Genomic DNA, 14,613 nt, shown 5'->3' on the forward strand with positions numbered 1-14,613 from the left:
TGTAATCCATGGCTTCTGGTTGGGGTATGTACGTACAGTCACTGGACAGATGTGGTGTACTCCTCAATGCCATTGGAGGAATCCTGGGAACCTATTCCAGTCTGTGCTAGCAAAACAGTCCTGTAGCTTAGCATCTGCTTCATCTGACCACTTTTTTATTGATCAAGTCACTGGTGCTTCCTGCTTTAATTTTTGGTTGTAAGCAGGAATCAGAAGGATGGAATTATGGTCAGATTGCCAAATGGAAGGGGAAGGAGAGCTTTGTTTGCATCTCTGTGTGTGGAGTATAGGTGGTCCAGAGTTCTTTTCCCTCTGGTTGCATATTTAACATGCTGAAAGAAATTTGGTAAAACTGATTTAAGTTTCCCTACATTAAAGTCCCCGGCTACTAGGAGCGCCGCCTCTGGGTGAGCGTTTTCTTGTTTGCTTATGGTGGAATACAGCTCATTCAATGCTATCATAGTTCCAGCCTCTGACTGTGGTGGTATGTAAACAGCTACAAAGAATATAGATGAAAACGCTCTCTGTAGGTAATGTGGTCTGCAGCTTATTATGAGAAACTCTGTTCAAATATTTTTTATTGAACACACACAAGAAGGGTGTATAGGTATGAAAGACAAGTACACAATTCTTATCTAAACATCAAAGAGCAGACAGGAACAACAAGACCCAGAGTTCTGGGTACAAAACAAATAATACAAAACACGACAAACAGAACAAGGACATGTAGAAAGAAAGAGGGTAGATGTCCGCCCCCCCCCCCTTCTTCCCCCCTATCCCCCTCCCTCCCGATTGCGCGCCAAAAAGTTTGGCATAATTAAGGGGTTAGGATCCGCTTTAGATGTATATATGTAACGGATGTGAAACGGCTAGCTTAGTTAGCAGTGTCTGCTAAATAGCGTTTCAATCGGTTACGTCACTTGCTCTGAGACCTTGAAGTGGTAGTTCCCCTTGCTCTGCAAGGGCCGCGGCTTTTGTGGAGCGATGGGTAACGATGCTTCGAGGGTGACTGTTGTTGATGTGTGCAGAAGGTCCCTGGTTCGCGCCCGGGTATGGGCGAGGGACGGTTTAAAATTATACTGTTACATTGATGCTGTTGACCCGGATTACTGGTTGCTGCGGAAAAGGAGGAAGGTCAAAAGGGGGTGCATATTTAACGGATGTGAAACGGTCATTAGCTTTTTAGCAGTGTCTGCTAAATAGCGTTTCAATCGGTTACGTCACTTGCTCTGAGACCTTGAAGTGGTAGTTCCCCTTGCTCTGCAAGGGCCGCGGCTTTTGTGGAGCGATGGGTAACGATGCTTCGTGGGTGACTGTTGTTGATGTGTGCAGAAGGTCCCTGGTTCGCGCCCGGGTATGGGCGAGGGGACGGTTTAAAATTATACTGTTACATATAGAGTCTCATAAAACTGACAGAATCTGTCATTGATGTCTTTGGGGGAAGAGAGTAATTCCCGAGATGCATATTTAACTTTGTGAATCATTCGGTCATTCACATTTTTTCGAAGTTGTCTGGCGAGTGATTTGTGTGGTTGGTCACCAAACTCCAAATATTTTTGCTTGGCATATAGAAAAGATTTAGCAATTTTAGCTGAGAGAATCTTGTTATACAACTTTTAAAGAGGTAATCTTTTAATGTTTCTCCATAGATGGATGGTTAGCATTCTCCCTATCCAGTAGGTGAATTTGTCCCTCCAGTTCTACCAATTTTCCTCTGTTTTGCCTACTCCTGGCAGCCTGGTTCTGTGAGGAGCTGAGGATTCAACCTCACAATAAACATTGTGAACATAAGAGTAAAAGGAGTATTCCCTACCCGTAGGGTTCGAGATACTCCATATATCAAATAAGTTAGAATTTTTAATGTAGAATTCGCTTGAATAATTCTGAAAAACTCTACCTCAGGCGAGCAATAGCTTGAGACTTCCTTAGATATCGTGCACCAGCTGTTGTTTACAAAAATACTGCCACGCAGATCTTCACGCAGATCACTGGGGTCAGGGCCTGTCCTGAGGGAGCCATAAATCCTCCGCCTCGGGCTCGTCAGAGTTGTGAAAGAAGAAAAATGATTCTGCTAGTCCATGGTGAGTAATCGCAGTCCTGATGTCTAGAAGTTATTTTCGGTCATAAGAGATGGTAGCGGCAACATTATGTACAAAAAGAGTAAAAAAATAAGTTACAAACAACGCAGATAAACAAACAAAAAAATACAATCAGTTGGGGGCACGTAAAACATCTGCCTTCTTCTCCGGCGACATCTTTTTTAAATGTATTTTTTATTTTACCCCCTTTTTCTCCCCAATTGCGTGGTATCCAATTGTTAGTAATTACTATCTTGTCTCATCTCTACAACTCCCGTACGGGCTCGGGAGAGACGAAGGTCGAAAGCCATGCATCCTCCAAAACACAACCCAACCAAGCCGCACTGCTTCTTAACACAGCGAGCCTCCAACCCGGAAGCCAGCCGCACCAATGTGTCGGAGGAGACACCGTGCACCCGGCTACCTTGGTTGGCGTGCACTGCGCCCGGCCCGCCACAGGAGTCGCTGGTGCGCGATGAGACAGGGATATCCCTCCCGGCCAAACCCTCCGTAACCTGGGCGACGCTAGGCCAATTGTGCGTCGCCCCACGGACCTCCCGGTCGCGGCCGGCTGCGACAGAGCCTGTGCGCAAACCCAGAGTCTCTGGTGGCACAGCTAGCGCTGCAATGCCGTGCCCTAGACCAATGCGCCACCCGGGAGGCCCTCTACGGCGCCATCTTAAATCCTCTACTTAGTTCTGATTCACTTAAAGGTCTTGACAGCCTAAAAATAGACAAGGCCCCTCTGCTCTGTAGCTGGGGTTGTGGTTGGTTTTCTGCTTCTTTCTGCCTGTTTCTGACTTCAATAAATATGCCTGCGGTGAGACCACGGAGATGCTACAGTTGAAGTTGGAAGTTTACATACACTTAGGTTGGAGTCATTAAAACTCGTTTTACAACCACTCCACAAATTTCTTGTTAACAAACTATAGTTTTGGCAAGTCGGTTAGGACATCTACTTCATACATGACACAAGTAATTTTTCCAACAATTGTTTACAGACAGATTATTTCACTGAAATTCAGTGTATCACAATTCCAGTGGATCAGATTTTTACATACACTAAGTTGAAAGAAAATTATGTCATGGCTTTAGAAGCTTCTGACAGGCTAATTGACATAATTTGAGTCAATTGGAGATGTACCTGTGAATGTATTTCAAGGCCTACCTTCAAACTCAGTACCTCTTTGCTTGACATCATGGGAAAATCAAAAGAAATCAGCCACACTTCTGAATCATCCTTGGGAACAAAAGCAAAGGACCATGTGAAGATTCTGGTGGAAACAGGTACAAAATTATCTATATCTACAGTAAAACGAATCCTATATCGACATGACCTGAAAGGCCGCTCAGCAAGGAAGAAGCAACTGCTCAAAAAACGCAATAAAAAAGCCAGACTACGGTTTACAACTGCACATGGGGACAAAGATCGTACTTTTTGGAGAAATGTCCTCTGGTCTGATGAACCAAAAATAGAACTGTTTGGCCATAATGACCATCGTTATGTTTGGAGGAAAAAGGGGGAGGCGTGCAAGCCGAAGAACATCATCCCAACCGTGAAGTACGGGGGAGGCAGCACCATGTTGCGGGGGTGCTTTGCTGCAGGAGGGACTGGTGCACTTCACAAAATAGATGGCATCATGAGGTAGGGAAATTATGCGGATATATTGAAGCAACATCTCAAGACATCAGTCAGGAAGTTCAAGCTTGGTCGCAAATGGATCTTCCAAATGGACAATGACCCCAATGACTTCCAAAGTTGTGGAAAATGGCTTAAGGACAACAAAGTCAAGGTATTGGAGTGGCCATCACAAAGCCCTGACCTCAATCCTATAGAAAATTTGTGGGCAGAACTGAAAAAGTGTGTGCGAGCAAGGAGGCCCACAAACCTGACTCAGTTACACCAGCTCTGTCAGGAGGAATGGGCCAAAATTCACCCAACTTTTTGTGGGAAGCTTGTGGAAGGCTACCCGAAATGTTTGAACTAAGTTAACAATTTAAAGGCAATGCTCCCAAAAACGAATTGAGTGTATGCAAACTCTGACCCACTGGGAATGTGATTAAAGAAATAAAAATACAAATAAATAAATCATTCTCTCTACTATTATTCTGACATTTCACATTCATAAAATAAAGTGGTGATCCTAACTGACCTAAGGCAGGGAAACTTTACTTGGATTAAATGTCAGGAATTGTGTATGCAAACTTCCGACTTCAACTGTATATTCAACAGTACCCCAGGTCTATTGCTGCTGCTGCAATTACTGCTCATCCTCGTGTTGTTCCAATAATGTTTCTCAATAATGTGTCTCTATTCAAAGTTTTTGAAAATTGTACCCATCTAATGTTTCTCATTCCCAGAATAACTATTAATATACTGTGATTCTAATGCTGCTGTGGCTCCTGCTGCTGATCTTATGACACACAGAGATACAGTGGGCTGCATTGTCTCTGGCCCAGAGACAGGCAGGGAGGGGGAGAGCCTGGGGAGTATCAACAATAACAAAAAACAGGGAGTTTATACTTGCTACTGAACAACAGTAGGTTATATACAGTGTACACAACATGAAGGACTTAATTTATCTAGAGCATAGTTTTAATTGGCAGTGGCTCGCCAGGCTACATGATGCTTGCAAGCACAACAACTATAACTATGGTTAAATGGAGGAAAGCTGAGTATGAGGAAATGATTGGTGCTCCAGCGAGGGACGCATCTGCTGTTGACTGTCAAAATGCATAATGACAATCACACCTTAACTGAAGGGCTTTCTATGAAAACAGCAACAGTCCTGGGCTGAGGGATGGGTCTCTAGGAAAGCAGGAAGCATTAGAAGAGATGATGATGAACTATGATGCGCCAGCAGGGAAATAAGGGGCGACTGGCAAACCTTGACAGGCTTTCTTCCCCTGCACAGAGCAGACAGGGCAGACCACACCATGCCCAAGACAAACACCTCGACAGGGTAGGAGCTCCGTAAGGGGTGGAGGGTGGAGGGAGGGGAGTGGAGGAGGAGGGGGTCCAGGGGAACAGATGATGGGCTATCCTCCCGACCTGAGAAGGACAAGGGTTATAGAGGTGGATGGAGGATGGGGAGAACAGGGGTTATAGAGGTGTATGGAAGAGGGGGAGGACAGGGGTTATAGAGGTGTATGAAAAAGGGGGAGGACAGGGGTTATAGAGGTGTATGGAGGAGGTGAGGACAGGGGTTATAGAGGTGGATGGAAGAGGAGGAGGACAGGGGTTATAGAGGTAAATGGAAGAGGGTGAGGACAGGGGTTATAGAGGTGTATGAAGAGGGGGAGGCCAGGGGTGTGTGGGGGAGAAGAGGTGGGGGGATTGGAGGTGGGGTGTTAGGAGCATCTTACATCACCGAACAGAAAGAAGAAGGAGGCTGATGAACACAAGACAAACTGACACACTATTCAGGAACCAAAATCTCCAATGTGCTCATTTTCTCCAGATTGATAAACTCTTCTCTTTTCCTTGTTCTCTTCTGTTACTCACCAGAGACTTGGAGCTCTGTCTGGATGGGGGTATGAACTGCCGTACATTGGTGGGTGTTTCCTTCTCAATGGAGTGTCTCCTCTGGGGGGCCTGCCTTCTCTCAGGCTGGGGGGTTGAGGAGATGGGCAGGAACATGGGTGGAGCTGGGGGTGGGGGGAGAGAGGATATGTGTGATATACTTTTATATAGTACTGTAACCCTTATATTACCAGTTAAGTTGACTGAGAACACTCTCTTTGACAGCATTAGTCTCAGCATAGAAGAGCTGTCAGGTGAACAGCTGAGAGCTGTGAAAGCATAGAATTACATATAGAATTCTAGGATCTCCATGATAACCTTAACAATAGCTTCATCGCCTCCCGAGTGGTGCAGTGGTCTAAGGCACTGCATCCCAGTGTTAGCTGTGCCACTAGAGATCCTGGTTTGAGTCCAGGCTCTGTCACAGGCGGCCGCGAAGGGGAGACCCATGGGGCGGCACACAAATGGCCCATCGTCATCCTGGTTTGGCCGGCAGGAATGTTTTTGTCCCTTCGTGCACTAGCGACTCCTGTGGCGGGCCGAGCGCAATGCACGCTGTCACAGCCGCCAGGTGATCCTCCAACAAATTGGTGAGGCTGGCTTCCAGGTTAAGCGGGCATTGTGTCAAGAAGCAGTGAGGCTTGGCTCGGTTGTGTTTCGGAGACGCACGGCTCTCGACTTTCGCCTCTCCCGAGTCCGTACAAGAGTTGCAGCGATGAGACAAGACTGTAACTACCAATTGGATACCACAAAATAAATAAACCCTAGCTTCATGTCCACACCCTGGTTGAACCCTAACCCCAACCCTAACTCTGGCCTTCTGGTCAACTCACTCTTCCTGCCCAGTACAGACTCTGGAGATGTGTCATCTACCACCGATGTAGAGACACTGGAGCTACTGGCTGACCTTCGACCCCCAATGGTGATGTCATCCTGTAGGGGGAACAACAGAGAGCAATGCTGTAGATTGTACAGTTGAAGTCGGAGGTTTACATACACCTTAGCCAAATGCATTTAAACTCAGTTTTTCATAAATCCTGACATTTAATCCTAGTAAAAGTTAGGATCACCATTTTATTTTAAGAATGTGAAATGTCAGAATAATAGTAGAGAGAATTATTTATTTCAGCTTTTATTTCTTTCATCACATTCCCAGTGGGTCAGAAGTTTACATACACTCAATTAGTATTTGGTAACATTGCCTTTAAATCGTTAACATGGGTCAAACGTTTCGGGTAGCCTTCCACAAGCTTTCCACAATAAGTTGGGTGAATTTTAGCCCATTCCTCCTGGCAGAGCTAGGAGACCTGTAACTGGGTCAGGTTTGTAGGCTCATTGCTTACACACGCTTTGTCAGTTCTGCCCACAAATGTTCTATAGGATTGCGGTCAGGGCATTGTGATGGCCACTCCAATACTTTGACTTTGTTGTCCTTAAGCCATTTTGCCACAACTTTGGAAGTATTGTCATGACGTTGGCCTGGGGGTAGGTTTATGACAGTCATAAATACCTCTTTCCCCCTTTTTCCTCTCTCTACCCTACTGATGTTACATTGGGAAAACCCTTGGTTAACATAGAGATTCTGGGAACATCAGAAGGTGGGGGGAAATGAACTATATTCTGGTAATCCGACCAATGGAACATATGTGGTGGTACTTAATGAATATGATGTCTGTTCAGTTGTCATCTGAGACATTCTCATCAATGATAAGATGACAGTGGAAAGTCTACACAGAGTTATCGGATTCACATGGAATTGTTGTTTAATTTAAATGTTTGAATATGAAATTATTCGTGATGGGATGAAATGTGATTTTAGCTTCTAAAATGTGAGATTTGGGTTTTCATAAGGCTCTGCTCAATCAGTGACCCGCCCCTGTGAAGGGACATGGGCTATAAAACTTTTCAAACACTCCCTCCTCTCCCTTCCTATATAAGCCCTTGACGACAATATAACCTGCTGTTCCGAGGAAGTGAGGACAACGGTCCGATGTCAGAATGGTTCAGATAATAACTACAGAACGAAGCCAACATCAGCGTGAGCTTGAGCTTTGGTTGCGAATGGTATGAACTTTGAACTCTTATTCACTACAGAAGTGATACCTTTTAGCCGTTGAGTTAGCAACAGCCGCTGCAAACGAGGGTTAGGAAGGAACAGACAGAGTATCCCGTCTATCACACAACAACGTTACTACAACGTGTCCAGTTGACAACCAGAGACATTCTTCAAAGGACAAAGGACTCGGTTGGGCAACACGGCCTTCCATCTACCACCAACCTATCGAAGCGCAGCTCAGAGTAAATATTTATTTCATTTTCCTTTTCCAAACGGGCGGTAATTTAGACTGCATAAGATTCTGTATTTACGAATGCACAGCTTCGTCCTTTGTTCCTCAGTCTTCCCGCTATTTCACTCAAACCCAGTCCTTTTTCTTTTGTGTAACCAGCTGTCATATCTGTTCCTCCCGCTAGGGACGTTTTCCTTTATGACATAATTTGTAATCAAGTTATGATTTAATTATGTGTATGTGTAATTCTGTGTGATTAGTTAGGTATTTAGTAAATAAATAATTAAACCCAATTTTGTATTGCTGATTCAACTTGTTAGCCAGGGTTCGTGCAGATAACCAAGAATTTACAACTTTCAGATGAGACTGAATTATGATGACGATTAATATTGACTGCTATTGATGTAAAATATTGCTAGGTCTTTAAGAGTTTATTCGGAAGATAACAGCTCTATAAAAATTATTTTGTGGTGCCCCGACTCTCCAGTTAATTACATTTACATGATTAGCTCAATTAGGTAATATTAATTACGGAGAAATTATTTTATAGAATAGCATGTCATATCACGACAGTATGCTTGGGTTCATTGTCCATTTGGAAGACCTATTTGTGACCAAGTTTTAACTTCCTGACTGATGTCTTGAGATGTTGCTTCAATATATCCACATAATTTTCCTATCTCATGATGCCATCTATTTTGTGAAGTGCACCAGTCCCTCCTGCAGCAAAGCACCCCCACAACATGATGCTGCCTACCTCATGCTTCACGGTTGGGATGGTGTTCTTCGGCTTGCAAGCATCCCCCTTTTTCCTCCAAACGTAACGATGGTCATTATGGCCAAACAATTCTATTTTCTTTTCATCAGACGAGGACATTTCTCCAAAAAGTATGGTCTTTTGTACCTGTTTCCTCCAGCATTTTCACAAGGTCTTTTGCTGTTGTTCTGGGATTGATTTGCACCTTTCGCACCAAAGTACGTTCATCTCTTGGAGACAGAACACGTCTCCTTCCTGAGTGGTATGATGACTGCATGGTCCCATGGTGTTTATACTTGCTTACTATTGTTTGTACAGATGAGCGTGGTACCTTCAGGCATTTGGAAATGCTCCCAAGGATGAACCAGACTTGTGGAGGTCTACAATTTTTTTCTGAGTTCTTGGCTGATTTCCCATGATGTCAAGCAAAGAGGCACTGAGTTTGAAGTTAGGCCTTGAAATACATCCACAGGTACACCTCCAATTGACTCAAACTATGTCAATTAGCCTAACAGAAGCTTCTAAAGCCATGACATAATTTTCTGCAATTTTCCAAGCTGTTTAAAGGCAGAGAAAACTTAGTGCATGTAAACTTCTGACCCATTGCAATTGTGATACAGAGAATTATAAGTGAAATAATCGGTCTGTAAACAGTTTTTGGAAAAATTACTTGTGTCATGCACAATGTAGATGTCCTAAACGACTTGCCAAAACTATAGTTTGTCAACAAGATATTTGTGGAGTGGTTGAAAAATGTGTTTTAATGACTCCAACCTAAGTGTATGTAAACCTCTGACTTCAACTGTATACTGATGTCAACTACCAGAAGACACACACACACACACATACAATGCGAGCACAGAAACACAAACACATACACACACTTACACACACACACTTACGTCAGAGTCGGAGCTGTCCAGTTCTGACAAAGTAGGCGCTTTCAGCCTCTTCCTCTGACATAAGGCCTGGGCTCCACCCCCTGGTGTCCCTGGACTCCCATTGGACAGACTGCTGAGGGTCATGGTGCTAGTAGTCTTCCTGCGGCCATCAGGGCTGGACACATCTGGACAGAGAGGTTATCACAAGAAGACTGATCAGACAGAGGACAGCTCAAATACCCTAACTATACTGAACGCTGCAGATAGAAATGTCATGAATAGAGCTGGGAACAGAATTACCAGCTCCACATGACAGACAAACATATATATTCTATGTGATACATTTCTATTTTAGTGTTCAGTAACGTTGCAGTCCTGAACAGACCCGAGGGGAACACACCAGCGGTAGGGAGGAGGGAGTATGAGTTGAGGAGAGATGAAGAAGCAGCCTGGTGTTACACACACAACATGGATTCTACTTTCATTACCCTTTAAGACCTGGACTGAGCAGGATTCAAATGAAACCCTAACCCTAGCTGACTCCCTCCCTCCTAGCCTCACTGACAACTTCTCCCCCCAAGAAAAAGAGAAATAAAATAGGGAGAGAGGGATGACGGAGGAAGGGATGGAGAAGAGAGTGCTGGAAACAGCAGATAATCAGTAGCAGAGGCCAATCTGATCTGTGGATGCATTGAGGCCTTGCCAGGCTCTCTCTCTCTCTCCATCTCCCTCTCTCACTCTTTCTTTCTCTCTCCTTCTCTCGCTCTCTCACTTTCTCTCCCTCTCTGTGAAAAGGAGAGAATGTGAATACCTCTTCTGGAAAAAGTCTCAAATATAACCTCATTACCTCAGTGGGAGGCCAAGGCCCTCCTCCTGTACTGCTGTCCTGGAGCTTCTAAACCTGCCTTCCTGGGACAAGACTGATTGGTCCTAGGATCCAGGTTTAAACTAGAGCAGATTAAACATCCACCATTTGTGGCACTATGCTCAGTGTCAGTCAAAAGTAAAAACATTGTAAAGCACTAGTTTCTGTAATTCAGTCTATTTTAGTCAAGGCATAAGCAGTAGTGTTAGGATACAGCCAAATAGGCAGACAAACGAAACAGGGCTAACATTATGTGTTGCAGCACACAAGTTGCTAGTCACATAAACAGAGCCAAACCACTCCACATACTTTACCTTGACGTGTAAGGATCAACTGTGGAGTGCTGTAGTATATGCCTCCACCTAAAAGGGAACACTTCCTTAAATATGATAGGACAGATTGTACTAATGGTTTATCCCTATCCCCAAACATAGCCTGTCATTTGACTACAGAACTCTATCACTCTCGGTGAGTATTGGTATTGGAGAATCTGGCTACAAAGTAAGGGGATAAGTACCCAGCTGCAATGAAGTTCAGATAGCCAACCATCCCATACACACTCACAAACGCACACACGCACAAACACAAACACATAACACACACACACACACATTAAAGCTTCACAACAATAAATTGCCTCCGATGTGATGAAAGTCCCTGGGATCAGTGGGAGAAATGTCAAGCACAGACAATCTGATTTGTAAATGTTCAGATACCCTGCCCACAACAGGAAGTGTTGACACATAAAAGAGTAAGAGTGTAGATTATTATAAATTATTTTCAGTGTCACCAATGTAAATTCATTGGCTATCTATCTCACTAGAGTTAACCTTTGGGTAACCACTGCAGTACAACATTATCAAACATAAGGTATCCTCTTCTTATCTGTTTTAAAAACAGCCATATACTGTAAGTTAATCAGAAGTGCTAAATGACCAATGCAGGCGATGTTGGAGATAGACTGATGTCTTTGTGAGAATGTGCTTTTTTGTGTTGAATAAAGCTGGGAGCCGACAGGTGTGTGTGCGTGTTCTGCATGTGTGCGTGTGTGTATGTGTGAAGACAGCTCCTGTCTACGCTGCTCTCTGATCCCACCTCTGATTAAATTCTGCAGACTCACTTTCCAAGATTAACAACTGCTTTGTGTGAGGAGGACCGTCATTTTCTAGAAAACCGAGGAAGGTAGTTATGCACGTCTTGGTTGTTTGTAATGTGAATTTCTGAGTAATGGAGTTCTTTAGCTAAGGCAACTCTTTCTCTGATTTATTTTAGTATGGAAAAGAAAAAGGCCCAGATGCAGAATTCTATTCATAGATTATTCAGTGGGAGATTATTCAGGGAGGAGCAATGTTGTCTCTACTGACTATAGGCTACTGACTTTTATCAATATCAAATATGTTTTTAACATACTGTAGGTTTCATTCCAAGTGCAACAATAGACTAGAGAAAAATGTAGGAAGATCTAATTAGTTTAAACTCATCCCAGAATTTTTTAAAATTTGAAGTGAGCATTACTCAAGCATTTAGAAAAGGAAAATACTGTTTTACAATTCCCCAGAGGGACTGAGAACAATGAGCACCAGCTGTGTGGAGATGCAGAAAAACAGCTGCTTTTGACGCAAGTGTGCCCTCGAGAAATAGTTCCTTATATCAGAGATGTACTGTAGTGACAGGCAGCGAATAAACACGGTGGCCTGTTTGAGTCTTTTTCACAACTGTCTATGGTATGTAAGGCTACATCTAACTTGACATTATCCCGGGGCTTAGTCTGAGTAGATCATTAAGCCCTTCCACATTCCATGTGGAGATTCAAACACAAGTGTCCTAAGAATTTAACTAAGATTCAGAATGATTGAAATATACGCTGAGGTTGTCTAAGAGGGAGTTGCTGATGTGAAGGAAGCCATCAACCTCCCTTCTGCGCTTGACAGTTCTCATCCTGACCAGCGTCTGACATCATGACATCACAACCAGAGAGCACACTGCTGCGGTGCAGAGCCAACCAAGCCAACCATCAACACCACCACGGAAGCATGAAGAAGCATGAGATGAGAGCATTAATATGCGTGCTGTAGCTTGGGCAGATGGACAACAACCACGATAGATAGAGACGTAAAGAAACAGCCAGGTAACCGGACAGATCTTTACCTGACAAGTCAAAACTTTGAGACATGCTAAGAGGCCGAATTACTGCAAGAGAAACAATGATGGTGTTACAGAGTTATTAAGCTATCCGTAGGAGGAATACGGGCAAAAGATATATATTAAGTTAGCAAGAAGAAAGACATCATCTGCCGACATGTCTGGCAGCTGTCCATAGTGCAGTACAGTACTGTATGTTAGGAAATGTACAATGATGAACGTAGTCAGTAGAAAGTGCATAGCCAATGGTGAGAAATCATTAACATAATAACTCAATAAAATCCGATTCTAAGGTTTGGTTTGGTTATAGTCAATACAGGTACTTAGCATAACACCAGACAAGATGTATGTTTAAGCTGTATTACAAGCAGAGCTGTAACGCCAAACAGCACAGGCATCCAAGAACAGTAACTTGGCTGGGTGGAAACATCGTTCAAACCAACGAAAGAAAGTATGATTCACCTTGTGTCTTTCATTCATGCCAATGCCCAGCACCCGTGAAAGTGCATATCACAACATACTTCAACTTCTCACAATGAGTGTGTGTGTGTGTGTGTGTGTGTGTGTGTGTGTGTGTGTGTGTGTGTGTGTGTGTGTGTGTGTGTGTGTGTGTGTGTGTGTGTGTGTGTGTGTGTGTGTGTGTGTGTGTTTGTGTTAGAGAGAGAGATAGAGAAAGAAAGACATAGAGAAGTGTCACTCACCCAGCCTGCTCCTGCGGATCACATCAGGAGAGACAGGTCTCAGTTTCCTCTCAGATTTGATCTCATCCAGGATCCTCTCGTGCAGGGTGGGAGGAACCTGGGGCTGGGGCTTCAGCTTCCTGGCTGCTGCCTACACACACAAACGCAAGCACACACACACACACATGCACACACACGCAGATACATACATGCACTCACACTGAGTTATGGGCATCAGAGTTATGGACTTCAGGCCTTTCGCCGCTGCCTAGTAAACCTTAAGTGCACTGTCACTTTACCGTTAATATCACTGTCACTGTACTGTTAATATCACTGTCACTGTACTGTTAATATCACTGTCACTGTACTGTTAATATCACTGTCACTGTACTGTTAACATCACTGTACTGTTAATATCACTGTACTGTTAATATCACTGTACCGTTAATATCACTGTAGCAGTAATATCACTGTCACTGTTAATATCACTGTACCGTTAATATCACAGTCACTGTACTGTTAATATCACTGTCACTGTTAATATCACTGTACCGTTAATATCACAGTCACTGCACTGTTAATATCACTGTCACTGTACTGTTAATATCACTGTCACTGTTAATATCACTGTACCGTTAATATCACTGTCACTGTACCGTTAATATCACTGTACTGTTAATATCACTGTCACTGTTAATATCACTGTACCGTTAATATCACAGTCACTGTACCGTTAATATCACTGTCACTGTACCGTTAATATCACAGTCACTGTACCGTTAATATCACTGTCACTGTTAATATCACTGTACCGTTAATATCACAGTCACTGTACTGTTAATATCACAGTCACTGTACTGTTAATATCACAGTCACTGTACTGTTAATATCACAGTCACTGTCACTGTTAATATCACTGTACCGTTAATATCACAGTCACTGTCACTGTTAATATCACAGTCACTGTCACTGTTAATATCACAGTCACTGTCACTGTTAATATCACAGTCACTGTCACTGTTAATATCACAGTCACTGTCACTGTTAATATCACTGTACCGTTAATATCACAGTCACTGTACTGTTAATATCACAGTCACTGTACTGTTAATATCACAGTCACTGTACTGTTAATATCACAGTCACTGTACCGTTAATGTCACAGTCACTGTACCGTTAATATCACTGTCACTGTTAATATCACTGTACCGTTAATATCACAGTCACTGTACCGTTAATATCACAGTCACTGTACTGTTAATATCACAGTCACTGTACCGTTAATATCACTGTACCGTTAATATCACAGTCACTGTACTGTTAATATCACAGTCACTGTACTGTTAATATCACTGTCACTGTACCGTTAATGTCACAGTCACTGTACCGTTAATATCAC

At 43.4% G+C, this 14,613-nt stretch overlaps 1 protein-coding gene across 6 annotated transcripts in view; it reads right to left on the reverse strand.

Annotated features, from left to right (window-relative positions):
• Positions 1-14,613, reverse strand: part of LOC118367632 (protein spire homolog 1-like) — a 62,398-nt gene that overhangs the window by 6,387 nt on the left and 41,398 nt on the right. For 3 of the 6 annotated variants that reach the window (XR_008090524.1, XM_052494528.1, XM_052494532.1), the window contains 6 exons: positions 13,236-13,365; positions 12,541-12,582; positions 10,707-10,754; positions 9,549-9,712; positions 6,435-6,534; positions 5,584-5,726 (listed from right to left, as the gene is read on the reverse strand). Coding sequence is in view for 5 of the 6 variants with exons in the window: in XM_052494528.1 (XP_052350488.1) it covers positions 5,584-5,726; positions 6,435-6,534; positions 9,549-9,712; positions 10,707-10,754; positions 12,541-12,582; positions 13,236-13,365 (627 nt within the window). In the remaining variant the exon portion in view is untranslated. The remainder of the gene's footprint in view (positions 1-5,583; positions 5,727-6,434; positions 6,535-9,548; positions 9,713-10,706; positions 10,755-12,540; positions 12,583-13,235; positions 13,366-14,613) is intronic. The other 3 variants (XM_052494529.1, XM_052494530.1, XM_052494531.1) reach the window with 3 other exon arrangements.

Source organism: Oncorhynchus keta, chromosome 34 (genome assembly GCF_023373465.1).
Source record: "Oncorhynchus keta strain PuntledgeMale-10-30-2019 chromosome 34, Oket_V2, whole genome shotgun sequence".
Classification (NCBI taxonomy): Eukaryota; Metazoa; Chordata; class Actinopteri; order Salmoniformes; family Salmonidae; genus Oncorhynchus; species Oncorhynchus keta.